We start from the raw sequence: 24,358 nt of genomic DNA, 5'->3' as shown, positions 1-24,358 counted from the left end.
TCAGGGAGATCCGTTCCCTCGTTTTTCAGTGATTCCTCAGCACTTGGTATATACATGCTGCCAAGTATGTCATATTCTGATTCATTCCCTCCCTCCTGCCCCTCCTCCCCCCTCCCCCTCCCTCCTCCCCCCTCCTCCTCCCCCCTCTTCCCTCCTTCCTTCTCCTCTCTCCTCCTCAGCCCTCCTCCTCCTCCCTGCCTCCTAGGCAAGGCTGTTCAAAATGTAAGAGATTGCTGAAAGAAGATTTGTCCCTCAAAAAGATATTTGACCTCATGGTAGTACATAACCTATAAATGCTGTCACTGTTGTAGTAAAGAGTAAAATGACTCTGATGTTTCAGGTCTGTGTAAATGTGGCAGGTCTGTGATCTGCACTTCGTGCCCCGTGTACGAAGAGACGTGAAGAATATGAATGCTCCGTTGGTGTGTTCATAGCGGAAAGTTCAGCAGCAGTTTACGTTCCAGCAGATTTGGATTGTGGAAGAGAAAGCGGTGACAGTGTGTGATGTGTAGTGTGGAGCTAGAAAAAGCCCTGGTAGGGTTTGCAGGGCTAGGCATGTTCCCAGAAGGGATCTGAAGTTTCATCATTCAGAGTGAGCTGATAATTTTAATTAGCGGGTGAGATTTCTAGGTTTGGTCATTACTCTTTTTGTAGTTGAAATACAGCAGCGGGCCCTGGCTGGGCAGCTCAGCTGGTTACCCAGCCAGGGCACCGTCCTGATATACCAACGTATGTGCCCACTCAGGGCATGTACAAGAATTAACCAGTGCATGCATAAATCAGTAGAACAAAAAATCTATGTTTCCCTCTCCCTAAAAATCAATAAATATTTTAAATACAATGATGCCTTTTCATGTCATTGTTCATGGATAGATTCCATGTAAGAATAATGATGTGTTTATTTTAAGTACTATTTTTGTGGTTTTGTAAGGTTTTCTTCAAAGCCCTTACCAATTTATGGGGGACTTGAGCTGATTGGAACTGGAGGAGTTGGTTGTAGGATTGTGATGAATTTTGGTGGGTCTTTTTTAGGCTCGATAGTATTTTTAATTCATTTGGGGGGAATGTTGGTAGTCTTTGGTTATATGCAGCTATGGCTACTGAACAATATCCTGAGGTGTGAGTTCCTAATAAAACTGTCCTGGGAGAATTTCTCTCTGGTTTAATTACAGAAGTTATATTAATTTTATGTGCACTAAAAATGAGGAAGTGGAGGTGGTATTTAAGTTTAATGGGCTAGAGGATTGGCCTATTTATCATACTGAGGATTCTGGGTTTTTTTCAGCAAGGAATATCTGGGTATTGCTGCTTCTGTAGTTTATCCTACTTGATTGGTGGTGGTCACTAGTTGATGCTTATTGTAGTCACTGTTATTACAGAAGTTACTCATGGAAACTAAGTGTAATCAAGCTTAGGGTCAATGTAATCACAAAACAAGTACAATTTGGCTAGGCCTTTTTGGTTGGATGCTAGTGTGGAAGCTTTTATTTGGAATTGGGAGATTAATTTTGGTAAAACATTTTCTAGTCAGATTAGGTTGAGCAATAGTGATGCTGACTTTTGCCTCACTGCTAAGTCCATGAAAGGTAAGAGGTGGTATATGATTGTTGGAAAATATCCAAGAAGGTTAGAGAATTTGAATAGGTTTGAGGAATAATTAGTTTTAGATTTTGGGTGTAAGACTGAGTTCAAGTGCCAGAATAAAACCTGGTACAGGTACAGATAAGGCCAATAGTTTCAGAGAATAAGGCGTAGTTATCTGTGGAATAGTTGTTGGGGTATTATTGTTGGAAATAAAGAAACCAGCAAAGATGCTTCCGATTAAGAAGATATTTAATAGAATTTGTTAGGGAAGGGTTATTTTTATTAAGATTGGAGTAGGAAAGTGTGGTTGTCCTCGGAGTACAAAGTACTACCAACAGCTGTTAGGGGTGTGGCAATGAGAGTAATTAGCAGGGCTCTGGCCTTGGTGTGTGACGTGGTCTGGAAATGTCCCTGGAGGGAATCCTGTGAGGAGTCATTCCCATGAGTGCTAGACTGCCAATAATGAGTGCAGTCATAGTGAAGGGTTATGTCTGAATAAGCCACCTATTTTTTGATATCTTGTTCATCATTTAGGTTACGAATAATAGACACAGAACATAAGAATAGTATGGCTTTGAAGAATGCACGTGTGCAGATATGGAGAAATACTAGGTATGGTTAATGCTGATGGTCACTATTCTTAGGCTTAACTGGCTTGAGGTAGAAAAGGTGACAATTTTTTAAATATCCTTTTGAGTAAGAGCGCAGATTGCCGTGAATAATGTGGCAATGGCTCCCAGGCATAAGGTCGTTGGGTAAGCTTGTTTTTTAATGGATAAAATCAGATTGGCAGAAGATCCTGCTGGGACGACTGTACTGAGTGGATGGAGCAGGGCCGAGGTGGGTGTCAGCTCTGCTGTCGTGAAAGGCGGTTATGGGTGACGTCCGAATTGGCACATTTTCTGGTGGCAGCTAGGAGGCGCCCAGCCAGTGGGCAATTAGTGTCGTTATGTCTGAGTAAAAAGATCTGTTGCATATCTCATGAGTCAAAATTAAACAGGAATCATGCCATGGACATAGTAAGTCTCCGATGCAATGACACACAGTTGCTTGGAGAGCAGCAGTGTTGCGTCTGTTTGACACTAACTCGACGCCATCGTCCAGTTAGTAGGAGTGGCATGATTCCTGGTCCTTCTTATCAATCACTAGTTGGAAAAGATTGTTACTGGTGACTAAGGTTATAATGAGAACTATAAGGATGTATTTTTTAAAATGGCTAATAATAGGATCTGAGTGTATATATCATGTTGAGAATTTTACGATTGGGCATGTGATGAATAATGCTACTGGTATGAATAGCATTGAGAAGTAGTTTAGCTTGAAGCTAAGTGTTATTTTTAGAGTTTGAATAGTTATTCAGCATTAATTTGCAGTGATTACTTCTTAGCCCAAGTAGATGATTTTCATTGGGACTGAGCTAGTAAAATTGTAGTTTTTGCATAAGCGAGGATACATCTTGCTTTGGTAGATATTAGAGATGGTCGCTATGATTGGTAGGGTTAGTACGAGTAGAGAAATTAGTGTTGAAGCAAAGAGAAACTATTACTTGTATTTGGAGCTGCACTAGTTTTTAGTTCCTAAGACCAATGGATAATTCCTGTCCTTCAAAAGTCTGAAAAGGGCATGCTGACATATATATATGGAGGCATGAATTAGCAGCTCTTGCATACTTTTTAAGAAAATAAGAATTTTTAGTTTCTATGATTAAATTTAAAATATGATGTCTTCATTAAGCTATATTTATAGTACAAAGTTCCCCAAATGATTTTAGGGTCGGTGGGTAGGAGCAGGAGAGACAGCGGGTGTACAGCTATGAGGGTGTTCTCTCGTGCGGAGCGTGGTTTGACTGTCAGTGTGAAGTTTCCCTCGCTGCATCGTAATTAGTATTTAGAAGGAGTGTAGGGTGGTGATACCACTGTTGGCTCCTGTGTGGGAGACAGATACATTAGACCGTGAGGATGTCGGCATAACTATGAAGAACTCCCCAAGTAAAGTGTTGCCGTGGGTAAAGACAGAGTAGTGAGACTTCCTAGGAGTCATCATGCTGCTCTCAGTGGAAGGCATTTAGAGTCTGGATATGGATTCATTCATAATTTCAGTTTGCCAGGTAGAGTAGTACTGAGTGAGGATATAAGGCTGTGTGATTAGTGGACAGTGGCTCCAATATAGCTTCGTGGTATTAGAATAAGGAGGGCTGCAACTACTGGATCTGTGCGGCTGATGGAGTATGCGCTGAGCGACTTGCAGCCCGTCCGACACAGAACTGGTTATAGTCGTCTGGGAAGGGCAGTATTAGGAAGGAGTGTGCGATAGCGTTTGTTAGGAGGGTTAGCGTTGTTGTGATTCATGGCACACCACACAGCTCGTGTAAGTACCACAGCTGCAGAAGCATAGGGCCAGCAGCGGGGACTAGAGAGGCATTTTCACTGTAAATGCTATTACGCATGCTAGTCATAGAAAAATATTAGATCAAAAAGTAAGCAGAGGTTGAATTCAGTGCAGTGAGGAGCAGAAGTGGAAGTGATCCCACTAGTGTGTGAAATAGGAAGTGAAATCCTGCATTTAGTCGCCCTGACTGCCTCAGCCAGTGCTGATAACTAGGGTTGGTCCTAGTGTTGCTTCAAACAGAATGTAAAATGGGATTAGTTCTGTGGTGGCAAATGTTATGGTTAGTAATATCAGCATATCCTAGAATTGTCAGACATACAGAATCTCAGGCTTCACCCTCAAGTCTACATGTACCAAAATTGCCAGGTGATTCCTATGCACATGTGTAGGTCGTGTTCCCAACGGGTGTTCACTGACTAAAAACTTTCTAGTCCGCCGTAAGTACAGAAATGGAGAGTGGGCAATTTAGAAACTTTCATAGCAATTGAACAGACTTAACTTGAGGCCTGACTCTAATGTTATAGGCCCATCATTTTAGAGGCCTCTGTTCACTTTCATTTGTCTACTAATTCATTTTATTGCACTTTATAAAAGTATCAGTTCCTGATGGATTGGCATTTTTTTAAAGCAAGTCCTTCGTGATAGTTTGCGTATCTCTGCTTAGCTTTTTTTGTTTCTTCAACACTTAACAGGAGGTGCTCATAGTAGATACTCAACAAATGCTGATGGATAACTGCCTAATGAAATATAACATTTTTGGCCTATATTTGAATTTTTTATAGCAAAATGTTCTTCATCATTAGCGGGTTCAAGAGACAAGAGGAACCCCATCTACGTAGCCCCAGCTCTGAACAGCCCAGTTAAGCGCCCAGAAAGAACCTTGAAGGAGAAAGAACTCTTCAAGCTGACAGGAGATACCTTAGGTAAGGAGAGGTGGTGGTGGCATGTGGTGACTGCCGCACAGCTCCCAGCAAGGACGAGGGGTAGCAAGCACGAAACGGAAAACATGGAAGGGGAATAGCATAATACACTCATCTCGGAAAATCAGAATTCCAGTAAACAAGGTGATATGGTAAATGGAAGACTCCTGGAGTCTTGAGATCTAACTGTGTGCTTGAGTAAGTCACTTTCTCTACCTGCACAATGTAATAAAAAAAAAAAAAAACATGATCCACATACTTCAGAGTGGGGCAAAAATGAATGCTTTGAAAAATGGCTATCCTGCAAGTGCACAGTGACTGTTTGACATGGCTGGCGTTGGCATTATTGGGTTCCCTGACCCCGAGAACACAACTTGTTTTTACCATGCCTTCCCTTATCGTGAGCATGGATGGAGAGGGGGCAGGGAAAGGGAGGGGGGAGAGAGGTTTGGTGTGGGGCTTTTTTTTTTATTTTATTGATTATGCCATTACATTTGTTCTAGTTCCCCTCCTCCGTTCCCCTCCACCCTGCACACCCCTCCCCCACCATTCTCCCCCCTTTAGTTCATGAACACGTGTCTCAAGTTCTTTAGATTCTATATTTCCCCTACTATTCTTACCCTCCCCCATCTATTTTCTATCTACTGTCTATGCTACTTATTTTCTGTACCTTCTCCCCGCTTCTCCTTCTCCCCTGTTGCTAACCCTCCATATGATCTTCATTTCTGTGGTTCACTCCTGATCTAGCTGTCCTCTTAATTTGCTTTTGTTTTAGGTGTGGTTGTTAATAACTGTGAGTTTGCTGTCCTTTCACTGTTCATCTTTTTAATCTTCTTTTTCTTAGGTAAGTCCCTTTAACATTTCATATAATAAGGGCTTGGTGATGATGAACTTCTTGAATTTGATCTTATCTGAGAAGCACTTTATCTGTCCTTCTATTCTAAATGAAAACTTTGCTGGATAGAGCAATCTTGGTTGTAGGTCTTTGGTTTTCATGACTTACAATACTTCTTTCCAGCCCCTTCTTGCCTGTAGGGTCTCTTTTGAGAAATCAGCTGACAGTCTGATGGGAACTCCTTTGTAGTTGACTATCCCCTTATCTCTTGCTGCTTCTAGGATTCTCTCCTTCATTTTAATCTTGGGTAATGTAATGATGATGTGCCTTGGTGTGTTCCTTCTTGGGTCCAACTTCTTTGGGACTCTCTGAGCTTTAGTTCTAAGAACTAAAATACAAAAACTCTGTGTGAGAGTTTATGCATCTTAAGTAAAATGGCTAATTAGCAACAGAACAATTCTGGGAAGAAATATATAGATATACAGCCAAATGTTTTGGCTTACGCTTTTTTCTGCTCTACAATAGTACAAATCCTCTTCCTTGTCCTGCTGATGACTGCAGTCAACTCCACACAGAACGCCAGTAGATTTTACCTCCATCATGCTCTCTGGAAGAGCTTTACTCACCGTTTCTCAGAGATCAAACTTCTGGAGCATTTCCACCCCTGGGCCACTCACACGCTCCTTCCTAACCTGTACGGGGACTACAGAGGTAAGGACACAGTCCTGGACCCAGCCATGCAAACGTGGGGAGCAGTTAGTTTTGCAAACACCCCTATCATGACACGTTAGAACACCAGTGAAAGGTCAGCTGGCTTTTTCAACATGCCTGCGCCCTGGTAGGCACCCCAAGAATTCCACTCCCCAGATCTCAGCTAAAGCAGGTTCAGGTTTATGTCTCTTCAGTCAAGGATGATCAGGCCCATGGGTGCTGATTCCAACTGGTGAGTCTCACAAGGGGCTGGTAAAAAGAAATGAGAATTTATTCACTTACAGCATGAAAAACAGTGGGAGTGATCCCTGGGACTGGCTGCCCCCTTGTGAAGGGGGAACCACATGTAGCTGACAAGGTTGTTGGTGAGCACAGAACCTGGGAAGCAGTGTAACCAGAAAGATTTCCACAGCAGATGAGATTTGACATATTTCCTCATGAGCAATCTTTCCCAAATTTGTTACGTGTCTGTAACTTGCCTTGTGTGGTTATCCAGTTCAGTTCAACAAATATGTATTAAATAGCTAGTATGCTGAGAACCATCCTAAGAGCTAATGATAAAAAGATGGATATAATATGGTCTGTATCTTCAAAGAATTTCACTATCCAGAGGATTTGGTATGCTTTGCTGTGGGTAGTGTTGGGGAAATGCTAAAAAAATTTCTTTCCTGCCCTGGCCGGTGTGGCTCAGTGGATTGAGTCCTGGCCTGTGAACCCCAAAGGGTACCAGTTTGATTCCCAGTCAGGGCACATACCTGGGTTGCAGGCCAGGTCCCCAGTTGGGGGCTCATGAGGGGCAACTACACATTGATGTTTCTCTCCCTCTCTCTCCTTCCCTTCCTCTTTCTCTAAAAATATTTTATTAAAATATTAATAAAATATTTTTAATAAATTAAAAAATAGTGAAACTGCATTCTTTGCTACTAATTTAATGAGGCAGTTTTTACAATGGCTTCTTGTACTCTCATTAGGATTTGTTACTGATGGGAACTCCTTTCTCGTGGGCAATGTTCTGCTTCGCCAGACTCGTGTTCCTGGTGCCACAGTCTTTCCATCCAAAGTGTCTCCCCAAGAACAAGTGAAGCCATCTCACCCCGATCTGGAGGATACAGAGAACTATGGGGTGAACTGGACACCCCCTGAAACAAACACCACGGGCTCAGACAGCAGTTGGCATTATCAGAGTCAGGAGACACTGGGTGGCTACCCCATCCAAGGGGAATTTGCCACTTACTCGGGTGGAGGATACGTTGTCAGACTTGGAAGAAATTCCAGTGCTGCAGTCAGGTGAGCAGGCCTGAGGCCTGAACAAGGGGACCAAGATGTTTGCTTCTATCCTTTCTTAAGACAAGGAATTAAGTACCCACTTAAGTAGTTTTGACTACTATAATGACTTGTGGACACTTTTCATTTTAACCTTTTTTTTTAAAGATTATATTTAGAGAGAGAAGAAGGGAGGGAGAAAGAGAGGGAGAGAAATATCAGTGTGTGGTTGCCTCTCACATGGGCCCCACTGGGGACCTGGCCCACAAGCCAGGCATGTATGTGCCCTGGGAATCAAACCAGCAAACCTTTGGTCCACAGCCCATGCACAGTCCACAGAGCTACACCAGCCAGGGCTCATTTTAGACTTTTAAGGAAATTTAAGTTTTAAAAATTTTGTTCAGCTTCAAGCTACAGGTATATTTTAGTTTGCCAATTTGCCAAATCTCATTTCTTATCTCATCTGGAAAATGTATCAATTTCACTCCTAGCTCAGGAGAACTTCGATAACTCCAGCTTAGGCACACTGTACTCTCCAATCATGAGGAAAAAAAAACCACCATCCTTCACTAAGAACCGTGATTAATCTAAAATAATTTAAATGCCAAAAATAAATTTTTATACTTATAGCGTGATTTTGTATATGAATCCTGAGTCTCTGTGATTATGTATGAAAAAAGTCTACATTAAAATAATTATCTCTTCATTTAAATGTATAGCAAGAAACTAATAAGAAACGATGCCAACCAAATGACATTGCACCCTTACAACTCTCAAAACTGAGTAACTATTAGTAAAGCGTAGCCTTTAACACTTCAAACACAATAGTTGTTAACATGTATATAAAATGCTACCTCAGACCGTAAATGCCAATATGTTCTTGAACATTTAACCTTGGTGTGACTACTGTTGTGGAAACTATTTTTGTAGCCCTCTAAATTGATATTCATGTTATCACTAGCGAAAGTTTGGGCATTAGTAATTATAAAATATTGCCCAGGTAAACTAGCCCAGGCAACGGCGCTTCCCGCTTGGAATGTGTAACAATGGCAATGCTGGGGATACTCCTCCTTTGCAGGGTTGAATGGAGAGTAGCAGCCCTGTCCCTCTGTCTTTCCAGAATTCTCCAGCACCTCGAACAGAGCCACTGGCTAGACCATCGCACCAAAAGCCTCTTTGTGGAATTTGTGGTCTTCAATGCTAATGTGAACCTGTTCTGTGTAGTGACCCTGATTTTGGAGTCCAACCATGTGGGTACGAAGACCTCTCCTCCCTCTGACCTGGGTATCTCAGAAGTCCCAATTTCTTATACCATTAGAAGACATTATTTTAATTAAAGTGATTGCACGTAATATAACTTTAAAAGTCAAATAGTTCAAGGCAAAAACTGGCAATCCTCACTTCCCACCTCATTCTTATGTCCCAGAAGCTGCTATACCTGACAGCTTTTCTAGTTCTTTTGGAATTCAAAATCAGTATGCTTATTAGCTATTTCAAGACTCTTCCATTTTAGGTAGTATGTACTTTTAATAATGATGAGGATTTAACTGACCTACACCCATACATATCCCTAAAATGCACCTTTTCTCTTCCCTCATTTTTACAATATAGCAATACAGTTTGATTATTTTCATTATTGTGATTTTTTTAAAGATTTTATTTATTTTTAGAGAGGGAAAGGAAGAGAAACATCAATGTGTGGTTGCCTCTCCAGTGCCCCTTACTGGGGACCTGGCCCACAACCCAGGCATGTGCCCTGACTGGGAATCAAACTGGTGACCCTTTGGTTCACTGGCCAGTGCTCAGTTCACTGAGCCACGCCAGCCAGGGCCATTATTGTGATATTTTCCAAAGGTGAGCCATATATTACAATTCAGTTTCCTATCTGTCATAACTGTTTATTTCCCCTAATTCATAATTACTTCTTTTTGTTTGCTTGCTTGGTTTTGCATGCATTCCATCATTGGAGATGAATCAAACTCTTCCTAGAAACAAAAATCTCATTCTTGTCAAAAGTGTCACATAACCTATCATTTTGTCCTTTTCTTAAGAGTCACCCTCTCCAGTGCCCTCCAACCTTTTGGCACAGCTGGGACTGGTTATTCTGTAGGCTTGTTCTAGAGCTCTTATCCTGACTGCCACACCAGGGATTCATTTCACTTCTCATCTGCTGAATTCCCTTTCTCCTAGATCCCATGTCTTTCTCTCTTGGTTTATTTTCTCATTTTTCTGGAACACATCCTCCAATAACTTCCTAGAAGGGTGCAAGGGAATTATTTGAAACCTTGCACGTCTAAAAAATTTTGTTTCATCACATTTGCTTATTTGACTGAATACCATTGTTTTCCACAGAACTTTTAAAAGTGTAGTCCATTGCCTTGAACTTCCTGCACTGCTGTTAATCAGTGTGACGATGTTCCCACTCCCAGGTTGTCACAATTGTCTCTTGGTCCCCAAGGTTATGAAGGGACCTGAGTGACCCGTGGCAAATCCTTTAATCTGGAACCGTGTCCTTAGGTTTTGAGACATTTTCTTTGCATTTCTTTGTAAATTTCTCCTCTATTTTCTCTTTTTCTGATATTCCTAGAATTTTGAGATAGGAACACCTGGACTAATCCTCTGATTTTCTTGTTTTTGCTGTTCCATCTTTTCCTTCTGAGTTCTTAGAGATCACTTCAATTTCTAAACCATTTGAAATGTTCATTTTATTTTAATTTCCAAAAATTCTGTTTGTTCTCATATTTCTTTTTCATGTTCTTCCGTTGTTTTATGAAATCAGTATCCTTTCAACTCTCTGAGGATACTATGGTTCATTTTGTTTTTAATCAGCTCCTTCACTTTCCTCTAAACTTTTTATTTATTTATTTAATACATAGGGTCTGGCACAAATAATGCACCTTCCTTATTACAAAATCATAAGTATGTAATTCTGTAACATAACAATATCACACTCAAGGACACCATATGACATTTTAAGTGAAATATTCAGATTAAAACTATTACTTATTACACCCATATTACTCCACCAACCACACCCAAGCAGGCATTACTTCTGCTGGACCCTGTATTTTGATCTCTAGTTTTCTATGTTAAAGGTTTAAACATCTGCCTGTTCTTTCATATTTAAGAGACAGTAAAAATTTAAGAATCAGCTCCAGAAGGGCCCAGTTTGCTGGTGGGAAGCCAGGGAAGTGACCGAAAGCCAGCAGAGAGCAGAGCAAGTGCCACTGTTACCTCTCTGACCCCTCCCCCACATACAGCGTCCTGGTGAACACTTAAGGCTCCGCCCCTCACTACATAACAGGTGCATCAAAACAAACAAATAAGGCCCAAATGAAAGAACAGATCAAAGCTCCAGAAAAAATACAACCAAGCAATGAAGAAGTAGCCAACCTATCAGATGCACAGTTCAAAAACACTGGTAATCAGGATGCTCACAGAATTGGTTGAATTTGGTCACAAATTAGATGAAAAAATGAAGGCTATATTAAGTGAAATAAAGGAAAATGTACAGGGAACCAACAGGAACAGGAAGGAAACTGAGTCTCAAAACAACGGTGTGGACCAGAAAAAAGAAAGAAACATCCAGAAGAAAAAAATGAAGAAACAAGAATTCAGAATAATGTGGAGAGGCTTAGGAACCTCCAGGACATCTTTAAATGCTCCAACATCCAAATTATAGGGGTGCCAGAAGGGGAAGAGGAAAAGCAACAAGTGGACAACTTATTGGAACAAATAATAAAGGAGAATTTCCCCAATCTGGCAAAGGCAATAGACTTCCAGGAAATCCAGGAAGCTCAGAGAATCCCAAAGAAGTTGGACCCAAGAAGGAACACACTAAGGCACATCATCATTACATTACCCAAGATTAAAATGAAGGAAAGAATCCTAGAAGCAGCAAGAGAGAAGGGGACAGTCACCTACAAAGGAGTTCCCATCAGACTGTCAGCGGATTTCTCAAAAGAGACCTTACAGGCAAGAAGGGGCTGGAAAGAAGTATTGTAAGTCATGAAAACCAAAGACCTACATCCAAGATTGCTCTATCCAGCAAAGCTTTCCTTTAGAATGGAAGGGCAGATAAAGTGCTCTCAGATAAGGTCAAGTTAAAGGAGTTCATCATCACCAAGCCCTTATTATATGAAATGTTAAAGGAATTTATCTAAGAAAAAGATAAAAAATAGGAACAGTGAAAGGACAGCAAACTCACAGTTATCAACAACCATACCTAAAACAAAAGCAACTAGAACAAGAACCACAGAAATGGCGATCACACAAAGGGGTATGAACAGGAGAGGGGGGGAAAAGGTACAGAGAATAAGCATAGATGGTAGGTAGAAAATAGGGGGAGGGTAAGAATAGGAAATGTAGAAGCCAAAGAACTTCATCAGTAAAATATATTGAAAAAATATTTTAAAAACCCAAAATAAATAAATGCTAATCAGCTGTGTATGCATGGAGCTTGTCGACTGGTATGTATGACTTTTCTCTTGGGCAGTGAGTTTCCAGAGAGGGGCACCGTCCAAACTCCTGCTTTAGGCTAGTGAGCCTTAGACCTCTCAGAGCCAGTTGAGGGAAGGGGGCTGGGAAGGGTCTCAGCATGCAGTATGTAAAGTTTCTCTTAATTTTCTTTTCCAGTAGACTTGCAGATGTGCCTGGTGCCTCTGAGTTCAGATTCTCTCTAGTTCAGTGTCACCAAGGTTGTGGAAGGCAGGATGGTTGGCAAGTATCTGGTCCTGACAGGGAGAGGGAATCAGGGATCTAGTTTGCTTATGTTCAGACGTGCAACCTGTTCTCAGTTCCACTTGACCCCCTACCTTCAGAAGGACCTGAGACCTCTCATTTCTCAGCCGTTCCAGGGTTTTGTGGTAAGAATTGGCTTGCCTCTGGGTTTCCTACTTAGGTTTCTGCTTTCTTGAATCTGCTGAGTCAGCATCATGCATCTATGTTCCAGCTTCCAAATTTGTCACTCCCTTTTGCCCTCCTCTCCTTTGTCACTTTCATCCCTTCATTGTCTTTGTAGTGGCATTTGGGAAAGAGCTGGAGGGAACCTGGTACATTCAATTCCCCCACCTTTAACAGGAAGACTGCCCTGATCCTGTTTCCTTTCTCTTTCTTCTCTCCCCCAGAATTTGCCCCCAAGTGTCTATTTACCACCAGCTTTTTACTTCTAATCAGGAACCCTCTTCCCAGACCCAGAGTAGACCACTTCTCTTGTACTTATAAATGAAGCATGAAGACTTCCTGAGGGTTTTCACTGTTAGTAACTACCAAAGGAAAAAAAAAAAGATAAGGGTAAAATAAACAAAGGGAAATTCCTAGTTTTGAGAGCCGGCTCTGTGAAGTAAGGATTTCTTTGTTCTTAAAATGTACTTTCTACTACAAGGGGTACATTTAGTACTAATATTTTGGGGCTTTACGAAAAGTTATATGCACAAGATCTTTCATGCGTTTATAAAACTTCAACATTATCACTGTCATTCTAGGTGGAGGCTGAAGCTTTCTAAGTCCATCCTCATACAAGCATCTGAGTATTTATGGGATACTGTCGGTATTCAGGGGACAGTATTGATGCTTTACACAGAAAATGTGAAATGGTTCAAAGCATTTTAATCACACTAATTTCTGAAACTGTATTTTAACACACTCACATTTAACCCCGTTGTCCATTGTACATGGCAGTCGTCAGTTCTTGCTCTAAAACATGTTGCAGCAGTGCCTGTCTCTGCCGCTGTCCCATCTTGGTAAGGACACCTGCCACCTGCAACGGCTAAGGTCACTGACACTGCCCTCCAGGTGGGATCAACAGTATAATCTCCCTCCACTGACTTTTACTGCAATCAATACATTTCACCAATACCTTTGCACACATGATCTCATTTAATGTTTATCACAACTCGAGAGGAAATACTGAGGTTAAAAACCCAAGAACATTTGAAATTAATGGTAGAGGCACAGTTGGGGTTATTTCAAAGACAGAGTTTGAAGGGAAGAGGCAAAAGCTGTAAAGACTCTTGACTCCAAATGTTTTTTCTCAGGTGCTTTCTTCGCCTCCGTCAGACTGGACACTTTGACTTCCCTTCAGACATCAAAGAAGGACTTTGCCTGGTCTGCCGTCTCCCAAGTCATCTATTATCTCCTAATTGGTTACTATGGCTTCATACAGGCGAGTCGGAAATGCCCAAATGTTAGATCTAAGAGTCTCAGGCTTATATAGCGAGTGGCACAATATGCTCTTGCTTGAATTATAGCTATGACTTTGGTCCTTTCCAGAAAAAGTCTGACTTCAGTTAGAGACTAACTGGTTTTGCACAGAGCAGCTCTTTCAGTTTACAACAAGTAAGTCAGTCTGTGGAAAGAGTATTATTTTCTGTGCAGTTGTATTACCCCTACGTAGGGCAACAGCAAGAGATCGAAAGTACGATGAACAGAGCAAGTATTCAAAACTACAGATCACTGTACTCAAGATATGTCCTAAGCCTAAGTTTATTTTCATTTTTTTTTCATTTTAAGACTTGATAAGTAATTTAGAAACTTTTTTTAAGTTTAAGCAACAAGAAAAATGACTACCCAAGAACGCTGTATTAGAGAAAGGCAACTTTTTAGTAAGTAGCAGCTCTGAATGACTCCAGCGCAGAAAACCGAGACCACAACCCACTGTGTCCAGATCAGGTCTGACAAGTCCCCAGCCGAGTGCTTTGCCAGTGTTCCTAACACCACCCTGGGGAGAGACATAGCTGGTCCTGCAGGCAAGCAGTGGTGACTGTGGTGTCTGTCTAGGGCTGCCGGCTGAAACAGCAGGGATGGAGGTTCTTCACAAGGAAAAAAAACCTTCTGGACATGAGCATAATCCTTATTGCCTTTGCCATCTTGGTGCTTGACACGAAGCTTATTTCCCTACATAAGAGAAACATGGCACAATACCACCACAACCGTGACAGGTAAGAGGGAGCCTGAGAAGCACAAGATACTCCTCCTCAATGTCCAGTCTCCTGTTTGCACGCGTGATCTCTCAAACTCCTCCTCCTCTGCCACTGCTCTACCAAATCTGTTTCCGTATAATGTTCACAGCAGAGGAAACAATGAACTAGAAGCTTATACTGCTGATCAGGTTGAAAAGCTTTTCAGTCTTTCACATAGGAAGGGCCTGGATTGGTCATTATTTTGCACCCTGACCAAGGAATAAAACCTGAGGCATGACAAATGATCCTTCTTTAAATAAAACCACAACACACAGTACATACTTTAAATCCAAAGCGGGCTGCTGTCTGGGTAGGAACATTCATCCACACTGAGACATTCTGGCGCCCCTTGGGCCTCATCCTCTGGTCTTTCTCATGGGGAAGAGCATCTTTGTCCCAAATCAAGTATTGCCATGTGGTGCTTCTCTAACATTTCAGTGGTCAACAGCCTGGGTCACTGATCTGTGTAAGACTGAGGCAGTGTCCCAGGAAGGCTTAGGAGGGGTGTTAATGCAGGGACAGTGGGTCTGTGCCGTTTGCCTGATGCTGGCAGCTGAGGTCCCCCCTGCCGTGGCCTTAGACACGAGCAGAATCGTGACTGAATGCTAGTGTGCTCACAGCAGCGGCGGTCTGTCCCAATAACCTGCTGCTGCAACATGGAATTATGAATGTATCTCTCAAATAACAAAAGCTAAACAAACAAAAAACCAACTTCGAACTGCTAAGTAACACCCCTTACCTCTACTTTACTATTTCTGCTCTCGGTACTGTTAAACCTATTAGAAGATCAATTATGTACGGCCAGAGAACAATACAGGATTAATGTTACAGAAAACAGATCAGCGTCATGGCCATCTCATCACACCAACTCCCGTCCTTTCCAGCGATTTAACTCAGACCAGCAGTAGAGGAGCCTGGCCTTGATTTTCAGGGTGAAATTGGAGTAAAGAAATCTAGAGGTCACATTTTGAGTTTTCTTCAGCACAACTCCCAAATTTTTTTTCTTTCTTTCTTTTTTTTAGATTTTATTCATTTTGGGGACAGGAAGAAGGGAGAGAAACATCAGTTGGTCGCCTGTTGCACACCCCCAACTGGGGACCCAATTGGGTCCACAACCCAGGCACGTGGCCTGACAGGAATCGAACCAGTGACTTTCAGTTTGCAGGCCAGGGTTCAATCCACTGAGCCACACCAGCCAGGGCCAAATATGTTTCTTTTTCCAGTGCTGTCGTATCCAAAATAACAGGAGGCCACACTAGAAAGCAGTTCTTACATGCATCTCACAAAATAGGCCTCACAGAACTGATGCACGTGGCAGCAGGAACCCTGGAGAAACTGATGTCACAGGCATTGATGATGGCACACACTTCGTGTTGAGTAACTCAGCCTTCCTTGGTACAGGTTCATCAACTTCTACGAGGCAGTCAAAGTGAACTCAGCTGTCATTCACCTCGTGGGCTTCCTGCTTCTATTGGCAACTGTTCGGCTATGGAACCTGCTGCATCATAACTCCAGGTTGCAGGTCATCGGTAGAACACTCAACAAAGCCTGGAGCGAGATGGTGGGCTTCATGCTGGTCATCCTGATCCTGCTGACAGGCTATGCCATTGCGGTAAGCCCCCATTTCAGTGTCTGTCTTTGCCTAAGTGCTGTGGTCTTGGGATCACGTTGCTTACTATAGAAAAGGCCTCTATATGGGAAATCATCCATTCAAGTTGGCAATGAGTTTTGGAAGAAATGTAGTGGCGTAAGAAAGCTGGTTTTAGTTGGGAGTTCCATACTTAATGAGCAATATGACTTAAACTCGTATCGGCTTGGCCAAAGAGTTCATTTTGCCATGAGATGGCTCAAGTGACACTTAGTTGTCTTTAACTTCATTTGAAGCAATTCTGTTATTGTATTATGACAGCTGTCATATCAGTGTGCATTGATAAAATAGGTGAATTAAGAAAATATGCGAAATTTCAGCATATTATGCTTTACTATTTCAAAAAAGATAAAAACAAAACTGAAATAAAAAAAAGATTTGTGCAGTGTATGGAGAAGGTGCTGTGACGGAATGTATCAAAAGTGGTTTGCGAAGTTTTGTGTTGGAGCTTTCTCACTGGATGCCCCGGGATCGGGCAGAGCAGCTGAAGTTTATAGTGACCAAATCAAGACACTGAGAACAATCAACATTATACCACACAGGAGACAGCCAACATACTCAAAATATCCAAATCAATAAAGTAATTGGTGAAAATTAAAAATGTATTTAACGGAAAAAAAACATAACTGTTTTGGCCAACCTATTACATTTGTTTTATCTCTAAAATGGCAAAAAAACTTAGCACATACAAACGTGAAGGTCAGAGTTACATGAAAACCCTGTAATTACAAAAGAATTTCATGTAATTTCTAGGCATACCTGAAATGGCCACTAAGGAACCTAATTTCCATTCCACTGGTTCTGCACTGACCTCATCCTTACCCAGCACCTCAAGACAAATGACTGCGCTAGCCTCCCCTGCGCTCTATGCCCTCTGACAGTTCTCCTTTCTTTTCAGTTGAACCTGGCGTTTGGATGGAGCATCTCTGAATACCGAACATTCTTCAGCTCAGCAGTGACTTTTGTTGGTCTCCTGATAGGAATCTCTCATTACGAGGAGGTGAAAACCCTATCCTGTTTTCCTCTCTATTTGCTTTAATATACAGGGTCGGGTAAAGTAGGGTTACAGTGTTGAGTACGTGAAGTTGTTTTTTTAATTGATTTTTTGAGAGGGAGAGTCATCAATTTATTGTTCCACTTATTTACACATTCACTGGATGATTCTTGTCTGTGCCTTGACTGGGGATCAGACCTACAACCTTGGCATATTGGGATGACACTCTAACCAACTGAGATACCCAGACAGGACCAAGAGTTTATTCTTGTACTATTATTGTTTTCCATTAAGGAAAAACTGTAAACTTACTTTTGCCCCACCCTGTATCTAACAAAGGGAGTACTGTTCATAAAAGCAGCCCCAGGACTCCCGCCAAGATGGAAGCATAGGTGGAAACACTTTGCGTGCTCACACAACCAAATCTAAAAACAAAGTTTTAACAACAATAAACACAACCAAACCACACAGAAAATCGACAATATGGAGTCCGAAAACAACAAATTGCTCAGCTAAACCGGTGAGAGGGGCGAAGCCAGCAGCAGAGCCAGTTAGGCAAAAAAGATCCCCGACTGGGGTGGTGCGCAGGCAGCCGAAGGCACGGATCCCAGGTGCAGGCTAGCTATGGGCGGACACAGGGAAGAGGCGCGGCTGGCTGTCTGCGGTCGGTCGCACATTTGCGCTCAGATAAGCAGGCGGGGGTGAGCGGTGAGGCAGACTGGGAGAGCAGAGAGGACTGCCATTGCTCCCTCTCTGACCCCGCCCCCACATACAGTGTCACAAACCAGCGACCTGGGTGGCCTCACCCTGGTGAACACCTAAGACACCTCTCCTCATAAGTAACAGGCACAAACAGATCAAAACATGGCTCAACAACATGAGCCATGAGCCCCAACAACTCAGAGCCCCAGAGCCAATAAATCTAAGTGATGAAGAAATAGCCAAACTTTCAGATGCACAGTTCAAAACACTGGTGATCAGGATGCTCACAAAACTGGTTGATTTTAGCCACAAATTAGAGGAACATATGAAGGCTAAACTAATTGAAATGAAGGGTAATGCACAGGAAACCAATAGTAATGGAAAGGAAACTAGGACTCAAATCAAGGGAGTAGACCAGAAGGAAGGAAAAAATGACCAAACAGAAAAATATGAAGAATCAAGAATTCAAAAAAATGAAAGGCTTAGGAACCTCCAGGACATCTTTAAATGCTCCAAGATCCGAATTATAGACGTACCAGAAGGGGAAGAGGAACAGTCACGAGTGGAAACCTTATTTGAACAAATAATAAAAGAGAACTTCCCCATTCTGGCAAAGGAAATAGACTTCCAGGAAATCCAGGGAGCTCAGAGAGTCCCAAAGAAGTTGGACCCAAGAAGGAACACACCAAGGCACATCATCATTACATTACTCAAGATTAAAATGAAGAAGAGAATCCTAGAAGCAGCAAGAGAGAAGGGGACAGTCACCTACAAAGGAGTTCCCATCAGACTGTCAGCTGATTTCTCAAGAGACCTTGCAGGAAAGAAGGGGCTGGAAAGAAGTATTCCAAGTCATGAAATCCAAAAACCTACATCCAAGATTGCTCCATCCAGCAAAGCTTTCATTTAGAATGGAAGGATAGATAAAGTGCTTCTCAGATAAGACCAAATTCAAGGAGTTCATCATCATCAAGCCCTTATTATATGAAATGTTAAAGAGACTTACCTAAGAAAAAGAAGTTAAAGAAACATGAACAGTGAAAGGACAGCAAACTCACAGTTATTAAGAACCACACCTAAAACAAAAGCAATCTAAGAGGACAGCTAGATCAGGAGTGAACCATAGAAATGAAGATCACATGGGTTAGCAACAGGGGAGTGGGAGGAGGAGAAGGGGGGAGAAGGTACAGAAAATAAATAGCATAGATGGTAGATAGAAAATGGGAGGGCAAGAATAGTATGGGAAATATAGAATCTAAAGAACTTGAGACACATGTTCAAGAACTAAAGGGGGGGAGTGGTGGACGAGGGGTGTGCAGGGTAGAGGGGAACGGAGTGGGGAAAATAGAACAAATATAATGGCATAATCAATAATTTTTTTTTTAAAAAGCAGCCCCTACTATACCACTGCACATTGGGAAAGGGAGACATTTAGATCCTTTGCCATTCTGGTTTACAGTATATACAGCTTTTGAGTGGCTATTACTTTTAGAAATCTGTCATTTTCTAAACACACAGTGCCAACCTCTCTCCCTTCTTGTATATCTACTACATCTTACAGCCAAGGAGATTGGGTCTGAAGTATACAATGGAAGTGACTTTAAAAAAACGGGAGGTACAGTTTCAGAAGAGCTGTGATAGTTCTGTTTACAGCTAACAAATACTGCAGATAGCCTATTATTTTTCCCCAGGAACTACCAACACAAATCCCTTTCTACTCAACACAAAATAAAGGAGGAAACCCAGATGAGGATTTGGGTCCAAAGCATAAGCATATAGATTCGATCAGGGAAGGAAAACTGCCAAATTAGTGAAACTATCAAGATTTACATCAAGGCTAATCATTCTGATCATCTAGATTTCAAAGCATGCTAATAAAAAGGGGGAAGTTAACATAGTTTCTAATGTGGAAAGTTGTCACTTTCCTGGGTGAACTGTTGTAGTTTTAGTCCCAATCACTATGGAATGAAGTCCTCAGCCCTGGAACACTTTATATACTGAAGTAACAACAATCAGAGTAAATAACACGCTTTTACTAACACCTACTTTTGGGCGATTTTTTAAAATCTTTGTTCTAATCATAACTGTACAATGTAAAGGTTGACTAGAGTTATATTTATTGGGGAAAAATTTTATCACATCACAAACCCAAACAGATTGCCTAAGCTTAATATAATTAAGCACTTTAAAAGTGGTGATACACGGACTAGGAAATGTTTTGACATGTAGATTTCCATCACAGTGATATTTAGTGTAAGTATTCACTCTCTAACTTGCTGTTTTGTTTTTTTTTAAAAAAAACAGTGCCAATAACGAAAGAGCCAATTCCAAGGGAAAATAACATCAGTATTGGAGAACCAACATCATTTGTTAAAATATACACCTAAATTAAGATTGTTATGGAAACCACTCGTTTAAGTTCTTTTTAGAAAGATTTCTTTATACTGAAAAGAGTAACACAACTCAGTACTTACCCATTTAAAGGTAACAATGAAAAAAATACTAAATTAAAAGCTGGTTTTCTATGGCTATTTTATTGGAATGATTCCGTGTTTAGAATGTAAGTTTCTTGGAATGGCAAAGATAGTTTTCATTGTTGTGTCTGGTATCTGCTCTTTTAAATACGCTTTTGCTACTCCTCAAAGCTTCCGTGTTTAGATATATAGGCGTTGGCAAAAGTACGTTTACACTTGTTCATAGGGAATATACTACAACAATAAACTTGTTTCACATATTCACAACTGTAAACCTACTTTTGCTCACCCCTGTATTTTCTGGAATTGCCAGAACTCAAACGGGCTCCCATTTCAGCTCACCTGTTTTCTTCCTGTGAAAGCCCTGAAGGCACCCTTCGAGTCGGGAGTTCTTGCTCTTCTGTCCTTCAGAAGTTATTATTCTCCTTTTTAATAGTTATGCTTTTCTTCCTAGTTTCTACCCAACATGGTTTATGTGAGTATATCCCAAACATTAGCTAGCATATAATTTACATTTTTTTAATATTTATTTATCTTTAGAAGGGAAGGGAAGGAAATATCAATGTATGGTTGCTTCTGGTGCATCCCTTGCTGGGAACTGGCCTGCAACCCAGGCATGTGCCGTGATGGGGAACTGAACCTCGATCGTCTGGTTCGCAGGCCCACACTCAATGCACTGAGCTACACCTAATTTACATTTTTAAAGTAAAAATGGTCAGTTTTAAACTCAGTGTTTTTATTGCCTTTCCAGATTATCGCTCTATGCCCAGTGCTGGGCTCCTTTCTGATCCTCACCAGCGTCATCTTGATGGTTCTTGTGATCATTAACCTTTTTGTTTCTGCCATACTGATGTCCTTTAGTAAAGAAAGAATGTTTCTTAAGGTAGGTAACTGGGTGGCTTGATAATTTCTACACAGGTTTCTCCCACTACCCGAAAGTAGAGCACATTCCTATGAAGACTTTCAAAAGCCAAAATGGCGTAAGTAAAGATGCAATCACCATTAACTTATGTGGGATGTTTTTATGCTTTCCCAGACCCCTAAAATAGCCTACCAAATAATACATCAAACCTGAAACACTAACATAGAGTAAAAGCAGGAATGATGTAATATACAGCGATGTAAAGTAGTAATAACGTGCAGTGTAATTTCACAGTGTGCACTGCCTCTAACAGCTCACTGCAAACACTGAACATAATTTCACTTTTCTGCTTTTCATAAAAGTGAAAGTCCTCTTTAGATTTCTTTTGATTGGCAAAAATAAGTACTAATAACATAGGTCTTTCCTAAAAGTTAAGTGGCATAAAGTGGGGAATTACCTGTATATAAAAAATATCACATTTTTTTATGACTGGAAAAGCCTGACTGTCGCTGCTCTTAAAATTACAGATGCAGAAGGTCAGCCTATTCCCTTATTTTGGTCTCCACGGCTCTGCCATCTATTTTCCCAGGAAATCCAATTTTACCAAGACTAAGTTATGTTCTAGCCACTGGCCTATAATGCCAGAACATTATAGCTGATCCTCAGCTATTAAGCATTGGAGTGTTTCTGCTTAACAGCAAATTAAAGGAAACAGTATCTTTACAGTGTATGTTTACTTTTTTTTGACACTTTTTTCCTTCAACATGAGCAACAAATTCATTTTATTTTCTCCTCATGTCTTCCCATAGAGTTGGAAAGAAGCTGCACTGATAGATGTGCTGCTACAGAAACTCTCCAGTCTGTTAGGAATACAGTACGCCAGAACACATGTGAGTAAACAGCAACAGGCACTGACACTAAACTGTTAAAAAATGAACTATCTTAACCCTTTTACCACCTAGCTAATACCTATTTTTGCACAGTGTAGCTTAGAAAATTTGGTCATTGAGGAATCAAAGTCCCCTTCACTGACAGCGTTAGGGATTTTGGCACTGTTGGGAAAGGGTTAACGCTGCAAAAGCGACACATTAAACTGACTCTGCTGCCAAAGAGCAAGAAACAGAACCCTCACAATCCATGTTCCAGGATGGTTGTGGGGAATATGAATGAATCAAAGGTGAACTCACTGCAGCTTGTTAAAAATGTACAAGCCTGGGATCTGGATGATGACGAGCATTTCCATACTGTGTGTGTGCCTTGCTCTAATTTAATTAGGTCCTGGACCCAAGCCAGAAGCCTCTGCAAAGGCCCAAGAGTATCCAGGCAAACTCACAGACGCCATCTGGGCTCACATACAGAGACTACAATGGGCCCCTTACTGCTACAGGCATCCACGTTCCCCAGGAAGCCCAAGGTAAGGTCTGACTTGTGCCTAAGCATGGATTGCTTACTTAAAATATTCTCTCCAAATGGTGGGGGAAATGGAGACAGATGTACTTCAACAATTAGAAAAAAGAAAATTCTCCACTAAAATCCACAGCTCATTTGATCACACCAGTAGAGAAAGCAGGGCACACAATTTTAAACTTTATTATCAGCTGCTGAGCTATGAGATACAAACCAATCAAAAAACATTAAAGAAAAGGTACTCGAAACAGAGGTATACACAGATACTTTACATAGAAGCCAAAGTCGTTATCTTCCAATCCCAAAGCCATCCCCGTGGGAAAAGATGACCTTAGCTAGGGAACAGAGGAGCATGTTTGTTACAATGTAATAGTCTCCCTCCATCGAGGAAAGCAGGAAACTATAGCCACATGGGCACCAAAATTTGAGATCAGTTTTTAAAGGTTCTTAAATCATAAAGTTTTCAAATGAAAACAGGAACCCCTCTTCTGTAGGCCTTCCAGCTCACTATTCAAAAGACTTGAATACTTCTATTAAGGCACCTGGAAGCCTACCTTAGCCTTGAATGGTGACTTCTGCCCATTTCGTGGCCTGTCCTGCCTTAGGAATGCGATCCAACAGAACATGCAATGGGAAAAACAGTAATTTACACAGTGCTGCCCTCTGGTAAAAGGGAAGTGCAGCACTCAAAGAAAAAGGCCACAAGGGCTCCCTGTGAATCCAGTGGAAATGAGAGAGGCCTTTAACTTTGCAACTGGATCCAGGTGGAACATTGCCCTGCAGCAAGTAGTGTATATGCCAATTACAGGACCCAGCTTCCAAGAACCATTACAGCAGCTTCCTGCGTCATTTTCTCCATTTGTCTCAGCTTTGATCCTCGCTCACCACAAATGCCTCTATACAGATGGGTTTATTTTCTAAGTACCTCATCTCAGGGCTGAGACACTTCCTGAAGTACTCTCTTCCACAGCCCATCCATCTTGATCAGCTTTCTCCACAATGCTTTGTGGAACAAGCAAGGAGAACCTGGGATCATACTGACGGGAAACAGATAAGCATGGCTTACAGGAGTCAGCTGGTCTGGCCTCATAGTGTCTCCAGTCATTTGTCTGTTAGGAGCAATAAAGAACTGGCAAGCTGCACAGTTTGGTAGAACAGGAAGAGAGCCCAGAGGAAGAGTGTGCTCAGTGATGGTTAAGAGATGGAACAGAATTTCATGGAGATTTCTTTGTTACAATGAGAAAGTACTCAGTCTCAACTCCCAGAATTTTGACGTTGCCTGGTTTAAGAGGCCTATGTTTTCTTTTTCAACTCTTCAAATCTCCGGGAAAGATCATCAAAATCAATGTCCTCAGATGCTGAGGTGTTGGCACCAGCAGATGGTAGCGTATCTGGCACAGACGGCAACTCTGGTAGTACAAAGTTGTCATACGTATCCACGGGTCTGGAAGGGGGCTTTGCAGAGGCTTCTGGCTTAGATCCAGGACCTAGTTAGGGCAAGGAGCAGTGTTAGAAATGCCAGAGAAGTAGCTCAGCTCCTCAGAGCCCCCAGTCCCCTGTGGCAGAAACAATTAAAATTACAGTAGAAAACACTAGTTTTCCTTTTAAATG

The 24,358-nt window shown here is 41.6% G+C and overlaps 2 protein-coding genes across 4 annotated transcripts in view; one reads left to right on the top strand and one right to left on the bottom strand.

Annotated features, from left to right (window-relative positions):
• PKD1L3 (polycystin 1 like 3, transient receptor potential channel interacting) overlaps positions 1-24,358 on the top strand; it is a 52,339-nt gene that overhangs the window by 24,021 nt on the left and 3,960 nt on the right. The window contains exons 18-28 of the mRNA XM_053666605.1: positions 4,755-4,895; positions 6,253-6,438; positions 7,410-7,725; positions 8,822-8,955; positions 13,737-13,864; positions 14,479-14,639; positions 16,062-16,272; positions 17,207-17,308; positions 21,230-21,361; positions 22,150-22,230; positions 22,616-22,754. Coding sequence (XP_053522580.1) covers positions 4,755-4,895; positions 6,253-6,438; positions 7,410-7,725; positions 8,822-8,955; positions 13,737-13,864; positions 14,479-14,639; positions 16,062-16,272; positions 17,207-17,308; positions 21,230-21,361; positions 22,150-22,230; positions 22,616-22,754 — 1,731 coding nt within the window. The remainder of the gene's footprint in view (positions 1-4,754; positions 4,896-6,252; positions 6,439-7,409; positions 7,726-8,821; positions 8,956-13,736; positions 13,865-14,478; positions 14,640-16,061; positions 16,273-17,206; positions 17,309-21,229; positions 21,362-22,149; positions 22,231-22,615; positions 22,755-24,358) is intronic.
• IST1 (IST1 factor associated with ESCRT-III) overlaps positions 22,908-24,358 on the bottom strand; it is a 34,184-nt gene continuing 32,733 nt past the window's right edge. For all 3 annotated transcript variants that reach the window (XM_037164004.2, XM_037163994.2, XM_037164008.2), the window contains one exon: positions 22,908-24,234. In XM_037164004.2, coding sequence (XP_037019899.2) covers positions 24,041-24,234 — 194 coding nt within the window. In that variant the 3' untranslated portion in view covers positions 22,908-24,040. The remainder of the gene's footprint in view (positions 24,235-24,358) is intronic.

The sequence above is a fragment of the Artibeus jamaicensis genome, unplaced genomic scaffold, assembly GCF_021234435.1.
Source record: "Artibeus jamaicensis isolate MK-2021 breed Jamaican fruit bat unplaced genomic scaffold, CSHL_Jam_final contig_464, whole genome shotgun sequence".
NCBI lineage: Eukaryota > Metazoa > Chordata > Mammalia > Chiroptera > Phyllostomidae > Artibeus > Artibeus jamaicensis.
The sequence above is the reverse complement of the archived record's forward strand: the minus strand, read 5'-3'. Positions and strand labels throughout refer to the sequence as shown.